We start from the raw sequence: 16,584 nt of genomic DNA, 5'->3' as shown, positions 1-16,584 counted from the left end.
TAAGGTGAAATAAAACAAATCAAAGCTAACAAATGAGTATTGCACCGGTATTTACATTTCTGTTAGCCCAGCAAATATGGAGGTGGAAGGAAACAAGACTCATATCATAGTACATGTAAAATGTATATTTTGCTTCCTTGCGATTCTTTTTGAAGTCCAAATGTCAAACGTCAAGCTCAGCTATATGGGCAGATTGCTTCTTGATGATTATGGGGGATATATTGCCACAAGACGGGGCCCTTACTGACCTGTCAGTGTTCTAGTTCGTTTTGTAATATTATCTTGGTAGGGTCTATATTGGCTTTATCCTTTCTGTTCGGACGTTTCTTAGAAATCTCCAAATCTGTCACTCAAATTTCACGAAAATTTACGAAGTTATTCTTTCAAACAAATTACTGTCACCTATAACTCGAGATTGCTTGCATGTCAAGTTTGTACATCGAGGTGTAAGGTGTCAAATACAGACTATACTATTTTGTCGGGAAATTGTTCAAACAAACGTCACTCCATATTTCTTAAAACCTGATACCGCCCTGTTTGCATCACTATTGCATAAGGTTTAAGGTACATAAGATGTTCGCCATGCTATCAATCTCCCACGAAAATGTCGGTCGGCAAGTTCATCGGTTTACTGTTGATGTACTCTTGTAAATACATAAAGGTCTTGCATGGTTAGTTTATCATTTTTACCATATTTTCATATTTTAACATCGGTTTAAAATACGTCCTGCAGGGATGTTTGTATCATTTTTGCCATATTTTTATTCTTTGCATAGGTTTAAAATAGTTAGTGCAGTGGTATATTTTTATCCTTTTTGCAATATTGTTTTTCATATCGGATTTGGTAGTGGTTCCTGTGTACATGTCCTTTTACCAAGATTTTCATCATTAATAATAGTCTTTAACAGGTTTGCTATATTTTCCCTTTTCTCCCAAGTTTCATCTATGACAAAGGTTGTGTGGAGATATGCTATGATTTTCCTTTTCTTAATATCTAAAAATTTGATATTTATCTTGGAGAGGAATGTTATATTCATCATCTGCTTTTCATTTTTATCCCTGCTAATGTAGTGGGGAAGCAATATCATGTTTGTTCTTTTATCATTAATGTAATCCTATTCCGTCTTTGCGTATTGCAGAGTTATCTTCTCTTGGGAGCAGGTATTGATTGTTACGTCACTTGTTTGTGAGAGTAACGTCATCAATTTTTGAGAAAACGACGTAATTTTCTCACACAAACCAATGACGTAACAATCAATACCTGCTCCCAAGAGAAGATAACTCTGCAATACGCAAAGACAGAATATTAATCTGATAAAGGTATTTTGGTATTCGATATTTGTTTCATTTCATTTCAACATATTTTATTGACAGATGTAATAGTCAAATGGATTGAATAACAGGCAAGCCTATATAAAATCTTTCCGCGAGAGGCTCTAAATTTGATCGAATATACAATTAATTTAACGATACTTTCGATATCGGTTATTTAGCGGCAAGTAACATATCATCTCTGCCTTTAGATTATCACACTGTGGTTGCAGACATTGTCGTGAGAACAATTTTCTCATCGCGCACAAGTGGATGAAACATCGAGTCCAACGCAGGTTTCATCCACGTGCGAGCGATGAGTAAATTATTCTCACGACAAACCATGAAAACATTGTGTGAAAAGCTGTGTATCATCTACGAATACTACCTGAAGTATTTCGTCAACGTCGCCTTTCTAACGTCGTGTTCCTGGTAAATAATATGATATTTTTCATTCTGGCGTAGGAATGAGTGTAACATTTTCATTTATACATCTTGTGTTTTGTTTTACAACGTTACAATGCCGTTGTCTTAATTCTAACGACATAATGAGTGTCACATTTCCAGTTTGAAATCTTGTCCCGTTTTTTCAATTCGACGTTATGCCATTTTCTTAATTCTAACGTCATAATTAGTGTTATTAATAAGATAATACAAAACGTACGGCATTTGTATATTTACTGTTAAAGTTACACGCAGCGTCTGTTGTCAGGGAGTGACGTTTCCGGCAATGAGTGCTATGTGGGGCAAATGGGCTCCTAAATTTGAAAGAAGCAAGTTAGCAGGATTCACCTATGCAGGTCTGTACCAGTATTTTCCATGACGTAATCTTAACAATTACTAACCTAAGCCGAGGTCGTGTGATTGTTCTTTCTTACAAACACAATTTCCCTATTTATAAGTTATCAATTGGCACGGTAGTCAAGTGGTAGGACGCCGGGCTCGTGACCGAATCTTTGAGCAATAAACTTTACTCCGCTTGTTCCAGTCTACGCAGCTGTAACTGATTACGTGGTTTGGCAGTGCTAGAATTGTTGAATGCTATCTGTGAGCCCCGACATGAAAACACCGGCTGTATGCTCCCCAGGGAGTTGAGAAACATATTGGCCGGTTGCAAAGGCCCTATAACCACGGATAATAATGTGTGAACCACTTTGAGACGACCTACGAACTAGGTTGTAATAAAGCGGTTTATAAGAACCTCGAATTATTATTATTTTTTATATGTGTATGCTTATCTTTTTTAATTAATCAATAAATATGAACTACCATTCATAATTCAGAAACAATGTTTTATGTCTGTAAATAAACATATCACAGCAAGGTAGCATGTATCGGTCACAGAAATAATCATCTCTCAACGTCAGATGGTTCTAGAAGGATGAAACCTCGAATAAAACAGCTGTATGATGCAGTGTGAGTTTAAAGGTACAATCACATGTGTGCGTTACGTTCACTTTCAAGATACAAGGCGGTAGACTCTACTGGCGGATTTCTTAGTCCCCGAGGTTTGCCGTGACGCTGATTGCCACAATTATCTTTTTTTAAGTTGTGACACAGTTCATAATATATACACTTACTAGTTATGTAATTCGCTATTAACAAGTACTTCTCTAATTTTGAGATCATGTAAACATCAAAGGGCTTTTCATGCAACTTTTAGAACAATTTGGAAATTCACCTTTTTGTCCCTGGTATCAGTCATAGAAGGACGACACATGTATATGATGCAGTGTCATTAATTTTTGACATACTGTATCTATTACCAAATGTCCACAGGTACAATTACCTGTGTGCGTGTTGTATTCATCTTTTACAGGTACACAGTTGGGCGTTGTGATGGTCCTGCCTATATCCGGGTGGTTATGCAACTCCGACTTCCTGGGAGGCTGGCCTTCGGTGTTCTACGTGTTTGGTAATTATACACAAGAGAAAGAGTAAATGTACACAAACATAGGAAATATGGTAAAAATGTAAATACAGTAAATATGATGATATTGTAATTATGTAAATACAGTTAATATAGACAAACATAGGAAATACGGTAAAAATGTAAATACAGTAAATATGATGATATTGTAATTATGTAAATACAGTAAATAGAGACAAACATAGGAAATACGGTAAAAATGTAAATATGATAATATAGTAATTATGTAAATACAATAAATATAGACAAACATAGGAAACAAGGTAAAAATGTAAATACAGTTAATATGATATTATAGTAATTATGTAAATACAGTAAATATAGACAAACATAGGAAATACGGTAAAAATGTAAATACAGTAAATATGATAATATAGTAATTATGTAAATACAGTAAATATAGACAAACATAGGAAATACAGTAAAAATGGAAATACAGTAAATATGATAATATAGAAATTGTGTAAATACAATAAATATAGACAAACATAGGAAACACGGTAGATATGTAAATACAGTAAGTATGACAATATAGTAATTATGTAATTAAAGGAAAAGTAAAGAAACAAAGGATATACGGTAAATATTTATGTACAGTAAATAATGGAAGCATAATGAGTATACCCAATACAGATAGAGAGACGCACATGAGGGCACACACAAACAGTGTCATAAGCACTTTGATTTTATTCATTTAAGTCTTTGTAATGGCGTATTTTGTCAATTGAATCCTGTCTTTTATAATCTTCACTTTGAATTCGGATTTTGCCTTGTCTGCTGAATCTGTTTATTGCTTCTATCCACGTTATCTGTTTGTTAGTTTATACCTCTTTTTATTTTCAGCTATGATAATGATATGAGAACACTTTGCTCTTTTATAGGTGGTCTTGGATGTCTGTGGTTTCTTGTATGGTGTACGTTCGCATACAACTCTCCGGCATCTCATCCAAGGATAACTTTAGAGGAGCGGACTCACATAGAGACGTCCGCGGGAATCCATACGGTATCGAAACGTCTTTTTGTATAGATACATTTTTCATAAAGCTTAGTTAACGCCTTGACACTTAATTATTCAACAAAAGACGATTCCTTTTTGATTGGCTGCAGGTTCAGGGATTTGCGTCAGCGCAAAAGTTAAAGTCATGTGCAGGTGTTGTACACAGACAATATGGAGAATCAAGGGCCTGTTGCCCATGTTATCCCACTCATATGTCAAACTTAGGGCACGTTAGTTAGAAAATCAACCGTCCTTCCAACAGCGCTCTCACCGGAGGTGCTAGGGGAGACACAACCGAAACGAGAGAGTGGATAGAGCAAAATAAAACAAATATCCACGATGTTTGGAGGGGCAGTATATCAATTATGGGTATATGTGAACAGTTGTAATAGGATCCAGAGTAGTCGCCTCGTACAAGTATGCAATGGGAAGCAACATATATCAATTATGTTGAAACATCTCCAAAGCCTTCTGTTCCCCTTCATGAAAGTATTTATTATTTATAAATTTATAACTCCAGTGTTACCTTGATACTGTATCCATCTTTATTACCACGCAGGTATATATGACATATCTCTGTTCACCATTGTGAATCAAACGTGTTGAAATAAAAAATAAAAAAAAGGTTTTTGGGAGAAGACAATGTCCGCATAAACGTACCATATTTTCACATATACCTCATACAATTAATGATAATTCAGGATCGCCTTAGACAGCAACGTCATATATCTACACTTTTTCAATTTTAAGATAGATGCCAATATGCATTTAACATTACACAAATGACGACATATGCTATGCATTTCTTTTTAAACTTGTAGAATACGCGAACCCCATTGAAGGACATTCTAAGGTCTAAGGCGGTTTGGGGGATTTGTGCTGGTCACTTTGCCAACAACTGGGGACTATATACCATGCTGACCACTCTACCCTTGTACATGAAACACATACTCAAGTTTGATATCAATGTGGTAAAACTATATTTAATTAATGTGCAAAAACATTTTTAATCTGTATTCAAGTAAGATTGTTCTTCAACATTGAAAATATTCGTAAGGTTGCGTGGTACTAAGATATGAAAATTATTTTTTGTTATTTTACGTCGTTTTACTCTGTAAGTTTTATATGGTCAACAATGGTGATAAGTGACACCAACTAGACAATTTCATCCGGTCAGGTCCTTATCGCTTTGGTGTGAATTTAAAACCAAAACAACTGATTACTATGTCTTTTTTTATTATTTCCAAAATAACATAATCATAAATTCACAAGTATTACATTGCTTGGAAAGACACTTAATCTACTGTATACAGCTTTGAATTTGTGCAGTGCGAAGTGCAGAATTCACGTTACTCTCATATGACACGTCTACACCGACATCTGATAGGTCAGGTATAAAGGCACGTCAATCGGATGAAGTCTAAAAATAGCACCGCAAACATCTGTTTGACTGGTTGAATTGATCCGAATGGTGCAAAAATAATACTGCCGCAAATAATTACCCGCTATACTGTATATTCGTACAAATATCCAAGTTTGTTTGATCCCCAAGTCTGTTTGATAATTTTGGGATAAACCAACATGTCTAGTACACATGAACTATGTCTTTTGGTGCAATATCTGTCGACGCACAAGTTTTTAAATGAAGGCACGCTTTAATGACTGGCGAATTAACATTCTTTCTTCTGCGATATTGCTCATTTCACAGTCTAAGACTAATGTTCTGACGAGCAGACATAATAGCATCTTTCTTGTCACTTATAAGACTGTACTGTCATCAAGAAACATTCAATTGTCGTTGCGATGTGGGGGAAGCATATCAATTTTGGTTCTATCAACGTCCCCTAAGGTTTTGCAGATGGACCCACATTGGTCTCATATTTTGATAAAAATCAGGCGCATTTTTCCCTCAAAAGAGTTGAACACATATCGGTTCGTATACAAAACGCAATAGTCATGGAAGGGTTTGTAATACATAATAAGAACAAATGCTTGCCTGTGAAGGGATAAAGCATGACATTTCATCGTCCATCAACATTAAATTAATTGTGTCAGTGAAGCTGTATACTGGCCAGTGATACTGGGTAGGGGTTTAAATCAATAGAAAGTATCGCATCAATTTATCTGAAGAATAATATAAACTTATCCATCTGGAGATATGCATTTTACCAGTTCATAAGCTGTAGAATATACCCCGGATCATATCTAAATAAAGAATAAATTGATTAGGATTGAAATAAAATGTGTCAACGTGCAGGGCACGGTCATTGTCTGAGTCAATCTACGCGCAGAATCACATTATTTTTGATATATCTGAAATGACCGTGTCTACGTGTTGTATTGTCATATATATTTTGCATCCTAGTCTGCCTTCGCGTCGTCGTACTATCTAGTTTGATATATCTGAGTATAAAATGAGTCTGCTATAGTGCTTGACAAATATACAACATTATAGCTTGATATTTTTGAGATAGATTGCTAGTCGGAAGTGCATATTTTAAATAATATCCTTGATTTATTTTTAGAATGGTGTGTTATCGGCCGTACCCTATATCTTTTCGTGGCTATGTCAGATAGGAGCAGGTCCTCTGGCCGACTACCTGCGTAAAAATCATTTCCTTTCAACCAAAAATACAAGGAAACTGTTCACGGCATGTGGTAAGATTACTTCACTCAACATGTGTAAAACACCTAATGCAAGGTCACAAAATACAAAAGATGTCATTTTTCTTTCTTAATGCTTATTAGTTTTGTAGAAATAGTTTATTTTTAAGATAATGCGAAGATCATATACATGTAACCCATTCCTTTAATTAAATGACTTTAATGGAATCTTGTTTTAGATCATTCATATATTAGCAACGAGATTATAAGCTTGATACACTTGTATTCTATTCTATTTAGCTTTGTCATAGAATGATAGTATAAATTATGGGCTACATAAGTACAAGTTGTCAATTTAACATGACATTAGTAGCAGATTTATCGATCGTTGATAATTGTTTGGGAATACTGGCATACTTAAATTTAATTTGTCGACGCAGCCCAAACAAAGTGATCATTTTGCTGTACTTTTTGGTCGTTTTGTTCAGATCGGGTTCATCAATGATACTACGGGTCAAAAAAATGAAGAAAATATGAAGTTTTTCGAAACATATGTAGGATATATAACTGCCTTTAACCGTTGATAACATCACAAGTTCACAGGATTTGCTTGGAACATATATTTTATTCTTGGCAAAATTACAATAACGCAGTTAAAACTTAAACCTACATTGTATTCTCATCAAGTTTTTGTTTTTGTTATCGAGATCGTGAACGAAGTATTCGACCCGCATCTCAGTTTTGCTTCAGAAAGAATACTGCAATTTCAAATGTTGTTTTAATTTATTCATCTTTTAACGACAAACCTACCAAAAGTATCTCTCTTTTACACGTTAGAACTTCGAGGAAAATAATTAACTTGCTGTATCCAATTACATGATCCTAAGAGGAGAGTATGTTGGAGCTTTCTGATAATTCAAAATGTTTTTATTTCTCATCTTTCTGTATTTACTGACATTTAAGTAGTTTCTCTCAAGGCTTGTTTTGTCGACTGGTTGTTAGAATAAAGTTTACCGAATCGATGTCATGCTTCCCTGGTTTAGTTAGATGACATTTAAAATTTTCACGTGAGTGACCTCATTATCTTTGTCAGCATTTTCAAATGATCGCAGCGTATGTGTAAACAAATAATCAAACAAGCTTGGTAAAAAGGTTAGGACCTGTTTGAAATTTCGTTTACTTTATTGTTTTCTATGGATGTCCTCCTCTTTGACCCTTGCATCACCGATGGATACATGAATGCCATTCCACTTGTTTGGTGCAGTGCTATTCATTTTTGGAATCTCTATCTATTACCAAAGTTTCAAGGTGCAATCAAATTTGTGCATCCTATGTTCACCATTCAAGATAAAAGATGGTTATCTCCACTGATGGATTTCTTAGTTCCTGAGGTGTACCGTAACCTCAAGGCAATGACAATCCCTTTTGAGTAGTGTCAGAGTTTTTAATATACATACTTCACTCCTATTAATTCAAAATTAACCAATACACCTCTATGTGATGTCTATGAATATATATTTCTTTCCACCTTTTTGGCTATTTAAATCACATACGAGTCTGAGAAGGACGAAACAGCTGTATGGCGTAGTGTACTTCGTTTTTGGCATGCTGTATCATTTCCCGAGTTTTATAAGTGAAATCATATGTGTGTGTCACTTGCGTTCACCTGCCTTCATTAGACTTCTAAAGATTCTTGCTTTCATTGAATTACGGTTAAATATAGTAATGAAAAATAGAAAACATATAGACGTTTCAATTGAATGAGGATAAAGCGATAAAATATAAAAAGAAAGAAGAGATAAAAACCTGTATACGAAATCACATCACGAACATAGGAAAGAGATATACTTTAACCCAACATCAGAACAAAGGCGACACTGGATGGTTCGGAAGGGTAGATGATTCCTGGCCTTCATGCCAGGTCTATTATTTTGTCGGTCACCAAAGATATCGGGCAGAGAATATATTTTCTGGATTATCAAATTGTTTCATCACTAGAAACTCGTTCGATAATCATGTTTTTTTTTAATGTATTGTAGGATTAATGTTACCGGCTGGGTTGTTGTTTGGTGTTGGATTTTATCGTGGCTGTAACCATATCATCATTATTGTTCTCCTGACGTTGGCTGTGGGCTTTTCTGGCATTACTAATGGCGGTTTTTTCGTAAATCACATTGACATTTCGCCAAATTACTCCGGTAAGACATTATTTGAATATATTGACATATAAATGTTGTTATTTGTATTATATCTATCTGTCCATACAACTCCTCTGCGATTCAAAATAATAATACATATATACCAGTATTTATATAAGCGAAAACAATCGAATATTTACAGATTAGCGCAATTGATTAATTGGTGCGCTTACAAAATATGCAACAGAAAAACTATATACAAGATTTATAATTGGCGCAACTATGGATTGGCGCAATGTTTAAAGACGGAAAAGCGCTAAAATGATAATACCGTGGGCGAAGTAATATAAGAATAAATTTGCCAATCGTGTTGGTTCTGCACTTAAATGGTCTTTGACCTTCTCTCTTCCTTCCTTGCGCTTCCACTGAGGTGAAGACCGAAGGTCAATCTCGAAACATGAGCTCAGGTGCAATACAAAAGGAATCCGTCTTGTCTAAGACATGCGGTTGAAATTTCATTGGACCAAAACCCTTTTCCAAGGTCACCGCCGTAAGAATTTAATGAGACAGAAGGAAAGAAGGAAATGAGAAAACAAAAACAAAAATGCAATGGGATAGCAGATCAGTGTTGTCCTCCAGGTAAAAGACACTGAAGAAAACTCTGCATGTGCAGAGGGGATATCGCCAAAGGTGCAAGAAGCTCCTAATTTCGTCCTGTCTTCGAAAGTTGTCTGTCGGTAGTGTGTTTCTTTACATCGCCTATATCATCTTAGCAATGATGAATGACATAGTAGCTCCTGCTACTAATTCCCAAGAGGAATCGTCCATTGAAGAGTCTGTAAAAGTGGAAATTTCCGCGGTGTGGAAAATGTTTGCATTGCTTTCGTTGAGTTCATTATTAAAAAAAAAGATTAAATAGATGATATATAATTCAGAACTATTGACAGCGCAATGATTTCCACACCTCGAGCAGTGGAAAGAATCACAGTGTGAATCTTTCCACACGCGAGAATTCCTTTGCTTCGTTCCTCATCATCCAGATCGACATAATCGCCAAAGCTTATGTAGTCCTACATGCTGTTCAATGTAATAGTTTTAACCTTCAAAGTAACTGTTTAAAAACAATATATGAATTTATGGTCAGGTCGATTTTAGAATACTGCAGTGTTGTTTTTGACAGTTGTACGCAATACAAAGCAGACCTTCTCGAACGTGTCCAAACAAGAGGCTGAGCAACAATAATTTGTATAGGGCCACGAATTACACTAAATCGATAGGGAAACTCTGGCTGACAGACGGAAAATAATCGGCTTAAACTTTTCTACAAGGTCAAACAGCATCTAGCACAATCCTATCTAGTATCTCACTGCCCACTCACAGCACATCTTACTCGTACAACTTTAGAAATACTAGTACTATCATGCCGGTAGTTTCCTGAAATTCTTTCTTCTCTAAAACAATTCTAAACTGAAAGACTCCTGTAAGAATCAAATACCCCTAAATCGAACTCCTTGTTTACTTATGGTCATGGAAAAAGAAATATTATTAATCACTGTAAATTGCTAATGGATCTAAGCGCTTTAATAAACATAGATTTACATATAATTTCATAAACAGCACATTCTGTGACTTATGTCCAAATTCCATTGAAGATGGAATACTTTTTTTCTCTCAAATTGCCGTCTTTTTCAGCAGCCCTTGGACCGCGATCACTTTGTAATGTCCTGACTCCAAATATAGACCCATCATTTGCTATTCATCTGATACCCAAACGACTTTGTAGCAATTTGATAAAGGGTTCTGATAATGTGTCAGAGGGCCAAAACAAGCGCTTTTTTAACAATGGATTTGATTACATTTAGGAATCTTGACGATTTCAGAACCCATCCTCTCTGTCTCTCTTATATGTCATTGTAAGAATAAATGAGGGGAAAGGCATACCAACATAAGGGGAATTTATGTGATTTAAAGTATTGCATTTTCTATTCGTATGCCTTTCGTTTGAAACAGGGACGTTGATGGGAATCAGTAACTGCCTGGCCACCATCCCGGGTATCGCTGGGCCTCTATTAGTCGGAATACTCACTGTACATAACGTAAGTAAATGACTGGAGATTACTCTAAATAATGTAATTAAAAGCAGGAAACTTAACCTATATAAATGAAATGAATGGTAGAAGGAACATTTACCGTAAATGATATCGTAAAAATAGTAAGAAAACAAAACTGTATCCAGGCAGTGATTTCATACAGTGACCGATACATTGACTTTGCCAGTACTAGTGTATAGTTACCTGTGCAATTTCAGTATTAGTATATCTATCTGCTTTGTGTGATTCTTATGTTGCTGTTTATACTTACTTTATGTGAGAGTGAGAAAGCAAGGGTTTATACTACTTATAAATAACAAAACCATAGTGTATATTTTGTAAATATAATTTTGTATATATTGTAATCCAGTCTTAGTGTCATTCTACACCACACTTGCACTGTCAAGCTCGTCCATGGTTACAGTAGATAGCAGTTAAAATGACAGCATGCTGGATTTTTTTTTATATGTCAATAGCTATGTAAATGGTTGTATGAAAACATGTTGTGTATAACGCAAATAAATACATTAAGAAATCTTACTGTCAATAACGTAAACAACTTGTAATAGGAAAACTTACCGTAAATAACATATATGATAGTAAGATAATTGATAAATAATGTAAATAAACGGTAGCAAGGAAATTTACCGTAAATAACATTGTAATTGATGGTAGGATACTTACTTTGATTAACTGAGGGATATGGTAGACGGAAAACTTACCATAGAAAACTCAAAGTACATGAATGTATGAGAATCAGTTTGTGTATTACGTAAGTTTATGATGGCAAATATCTTACCATAAACACCATTGTAAATTATAGCAAGAACAGGGAAATGATAGTATGAACACTTTGTGCGTTACTATTGCCAATGACGGCTGGAAAACGTACCGCAAATAACATTGTTAATGATGGCAGGACACTTTACGCTGTCTGTGTGTTACGTTAGTAAATGATAGCAAGGAATCTTACAATACAAATCATTGTAAATTACTAATTTTAAATAACAGCAGTTAATGATAGAATAAAAACTTACCGTATATAACCCAAGTATTTTTTTTTATGAAAAACACGTATGTAAATGGTGAGAAAAGCCTTACCGTAAATAACATTGTAAATAATGGCAGTTTACTTACTTCAAATATCTGAAGAAAATCGTAGAAGGAAAACGTATCGTAAATAACTCAGGTATATGATTGTATGAAAGCTTTCTGTGTATAACGTAAGTAAGTGATGGACAAAACCTTACCGTAAATAACATTGTAAATGATGGCAGGATACTTACTTTAAAAGACAGAAGTACTTGATGGGAGGAAACTTACTGTTAATAACTCAAGTACAAGAGTTTAAGAAAATTGTATCTGTATTACGTAAGAAAATGATGGAAAAAATACTTACCGTGAATAACATTGTAAATGATGACAGGAAAACGGACTTTTAAAAACTTACCGTAAAAACTCAAACTACATAATTGTATGAAAGATTTATGAGTATTACGCAAGTTAACGGCGACAACAAAAATAACCGTAGATATAACTGTAAATGATGGAAGGAAAAACTACCGTAAATATCTCATATATATAATTGTTTGAAAGCTTTATTTATATTAGGTAAGTTAATGGTGGGGAAAACCTCACCGTAATCAACTTAAATAAAAGGGTATATGAAATGTTTCTATATAATCCAGGTAAATGATGACAGGTAGCTTTAGTTAAGTAGCTGAAGGAAATGATAGAGAGAAAACGTACCGTAAATAACTCAAGTATATAATTGTATGAAAGGTTTCCTTTTAATAATAATAATAAATAATATACAACTTGTATATAGCACTCTATATAATTTGTAAAATTACTCTAAAGCGCTTTACAACATATGGATAAAAGTAATGGTTATTTAACGCTAGTAAATGAAAACATGAATGCTTCATGTGTTACAACCGAGTTTATCCCATTCAATGTCTTATTTTCTAGCAAACCCAAGAGCAATGGCAGATAGTGTTTCTCATCTGTTCCGGGGTATATGCGACAGGGACATTTCTTTACTTGCTCTTAGCAGAGGGCTCCGAGCAGCCGTGGAACGAGCCACGTGGTGATATTTTTTCAAGCAGAAGGTATAAAGTAAAACGTGATCTAAACCTATAAATCCACCACGGCATGGCTATGTTTATTACCCATAATTCACTATGCCTTTTCGTGGTCGTTTCTGTGCACTTTGTATCACTATAGCTGCGATAAGCAGGGTGCTTATATTAGTACTAGACTTAATGGTGCATCGTATACGCCATCTTTAATATTCTAGGGGTTGAATTCAATTCAATTTATTACCAAATGCACATTGCATAAGGTCTGTAGAAATATACATATTGGTCAATACTTCTCAAATATCTTGTACAAGGGCGGAGAACATATGCAATAGATTCAATTCCATACATGATAATTACATGAAATGATTATAAGTGCAGAAAAACGTAAAGCTTTTCCTAAGGTAACTTAGCGGACTCTTAAAGTTATGAAGCATAATTTAATTGTTTATGAAATTTCACAAAAATGCCTCTAGCTAGCCAAATTTCTAGGAAATAAAAACCCCAAAGTCAATCATACAATCTTAACATGAAGATAGAACGTTTACTATATATTTAATATTGAAATGAGATTATACACTCTTTGTTAAGTAAAAGACATAGATCTCAATTCCGTTATACATTAACAAGAAGCTTATAGCAAGACTTTGATATAGCTTATATATTCATCATAAACGACTTCTCTCAAAAGTTGCTTGAATCCAGTACTTATTTAAATTTCTTATAAGTTTTAAATTTTTGCTAGACAGTATTTCTATGAACTTAAACACCGAAGGATGAATACGATGATATGGCTTGATATAAGATAATCTTAATTCTAAAAATACAGGACAAATAAGAATGAAATGAATCTCATCTTTGACATCTCCAAGATCACATAAAGTACACAATCTCTGTTTTCAAGGCACTGCATTTTATCTAAATGTCGCTATATTAAGGTTATGTGCTTGCAATCTATATTTCGCAAGAAAACATTAAAAAAATAAATAGCGGGTCTGTAAAATACCACTGTAGATCAAAACGGTCAACAATGTGTGTATGCAATAAACATTTTGAAGATGTCTCGAATATGTTTCTCATTTCCTGAACAAAAGTATCCTTTATACGTTGTATATACATGTATACTGATAATAAAATGTCTCATTTGGTACACATATCCAAAACCCAACGTACACAAATCACGTCTCAGATGATAAATCCAATTTGTTTTACAATTTGGTTTCCTGTTATAAAGCTCTAAAAGTTCATCGTAACAGGTCCCCAAAATATAGTTACCAGTCTTTAATATTTGCAGCCAGTACTTAAAGATAGCAATCATACGCAGAATCAACTTCGCGAGTCAAGGGCGTTCAATGCGATACTCTCCTATTGAAAACCCTTGGCTCGCGAAGTTGACGCAGATCGAATATACAAAGGGTAATGACCAAGTTCGAAATACACCATGGCATTATTATCTGTTTTCTTGACACCCAATAAGGTTTCTAAAAATAATAAATGTATATTTTCAATCGGTGGTGCAGGACTATAACCCCATACTTCACAACACATGATATATAAGAAAGTTTCGTCTTTTCATTTCACACATTTTTTTCCTTTTCCGGTTAAGATGAATATAAGCAGGTAAGCGCAGAGGTGCTCGGGTTTTGGAATATATGTGATATATTTTGGTATCGTACATCACTATATAAATTAATGACTTGAATTAAACAAAGGTAACGTATGTAAAATGTTCCATTTTCAGGCTTAATCCCTAGAGATGCTGTGATGACAGAAAAAATACAGGATCTGATTATATCAAAATCCGGGAGAGCACGACCAAATAATTTAAAGTGACCCGGAGCCTACCACCTATTCTTTTACATTTTATATCATTGATTGACGAGACTGTTCGTTTCATAAGGTTTTGATGGAGTGCATAACATTCATGGACTTATGATTCAAATTAGTATTAAGTTTTTACAAATATTGATTTTAAAATCGGCAAAAAGAAAACATGGTACAACGGTGTTAACTTACAAAACATTAGTTGGTGTTGTTGTGTAATCAAGTTTCATTGGTTAAAACATAAACAGTCAGCCAATAAAACTGTCGGACGAAAACCACCACATGCTATCAAACTTAAGAGGACATCACGTCACAATGGACTGATATGAAGTCAAATGATCCTACATTTGGTGATCTGTTGACATTTGCGATGTCAGATGATATCAAAACCAGAATAGCGATAACCACACTCTTACCGTTGTATTTTCAGACTGCAGACGTATTTCGAAAAAATAATCTGTCGCAAATATGTTTTCATCGTGTCGCCAGTAAGACAAAACTCAGTCATGAATAAGGAGGAACCTCCCTCTCTCTCTCTCTCTCTCTCTCTCTCTCTCTCTCTCTCTCTCTCTCTCTCTCTCGTGTCTAAATGTATGTGTGTGCGCGTGTGTGGTGCGTGTGTGTGGTTGAATGCGTGTGTGATCGGAGTAAGTGTTCGTGAGTGGATCTATTATAATACGCAGTTAATCATATGTATTTTTTCCATCTTGAATTGTAGTTAAACTAAATGTATAATTGTAGGGAAAGGGCTTCGTATAAGTTGTTCAACTTGTGCCCAATACCATTGCTAGTAATCGGCATTAAATATGTTTAAATCAAAAAGTAGAATTGCACCCTTACAGCCCAAAACATGAATTACACCTTATCTGACTCTCTCCGGGCGCTGGAACCGCAGTGCTTATCAAGCACTGCTGTTCAATGATTAACTACCAGCTCTTCTCCTCCCTCTTGATCCACAGCCAGCTGGATGCTTTCAGCTCGCTTTAAGCTTTCTCTTGCCTTCTTTGCTCCCTAGGGCACTTAGCATTCTCCACACATATTGTGTAGGAATCGTCTGGCGCCAATCTCAATCGGGAAAAGCCATGTTTTGCAACCGCAGCTTCCACACTTGTCTTAATCTTGAAAAACTTGTTTGATGTTTATATTACATAAAATGCATGCTAACAATGTATTGTTTTTGTATTAAAAATACCACTTCTCTACTTTTTTCAGTTGATATATGCAACAAGAATTAACAAGAATTAATTGATGGTCATTCCTCAGATAAACAACAATTAGATGTATTTAAAATCATGACTATTTTTCATTGATTCAAAAAGGTAAAGATATAAGATAGTACGCATGAATATTCATTCATGTGCGTATTTAAAGCTATAATTTGAATATGCACCCGTCATAAAATGTTGTAAGCTTGTGTTATCATTGTATCTGGTTATTTTCATTAGTAAAGAATATTGGACGAATCAGACGGTTGTCCTATCGGAACTTGAAATCCGTGGTACACTTTCGGGTGTCCTTGGGACCAGCTCATAGCAATACTATCTAGCATGGTGTTAAGGGAAACAAGTTTTAAAAACAGGGTGCGGACACTTTCAACTGTAGCTGCTTA

General features: G+C 34.8%; 1 protein-coding gene across 1 annotated transcript in view; it reads left to right on the top strand.

Moving 5' to 3' along the window:
* Positions 1-15,536, top strand: part of LOC110465801 (sialin-like) — a 21,103-nt gene extending 5,567 nt beyond the window's left edge. The window contains exons 4-12 of the mRNA XM_021521895.1: positions 2,024-2,111; positions 3,131-3,226; positions 4,123-4,244; positions 5,060-5,209; positions 6,764-6,896; positions 8,882-9,040; positions 10,991-11,076; positions 13,042-13,181; positions 14,893-15,536. Coding sequence (XP_021377570.1) covers positions 2,024-2,111; positions 3,131-3,226; positions 4,123-4,244; positions 5,060-5,209; positions 6,764-6,896; positions 8,882-9,040; positions 10,991-11,076; positions 13,042-13,181; positions 14,893-14,905 — 987 coding nt within the window. The 3' untranslated portion in view covers positions 14,906-15,536. The remainder of the gene's footprint in view (positions 1-2,023; positions 2,112-3,130; positions 3,227-4,122; positions 4,245-5,059; positions 5,210-6,763; positions 6,897-8,881; positions 9,041-10,990; positions 11,077-13,041; positions 13,182-14,892) is intronic.
* The last annotated feature ends 1,048 nt before the right edge of the window (positions 15,537-16,584 follow it).

Source organism: Mizuhopecten yessoensis, unplaced genomic scaffold (assembly GCF_002113885.1).
Source record: "Mizuhopecten yessoensis strain PY_sf001 unplaced genomic scaffold, ASM211388v2 scaffold11101, whole genome shotgun sequence".
Taxonomy (NCBI): domain Eukaryota; kingdom Metazoa; phylum Mollusca; class Bivalvia; order Pectinida; family Pectinidae; genus Mizuhopecten; species Mizuhopecten yessoensis.
This window is presented reverse-complemented; position numbering and strand designations above follow the sequence as displayed.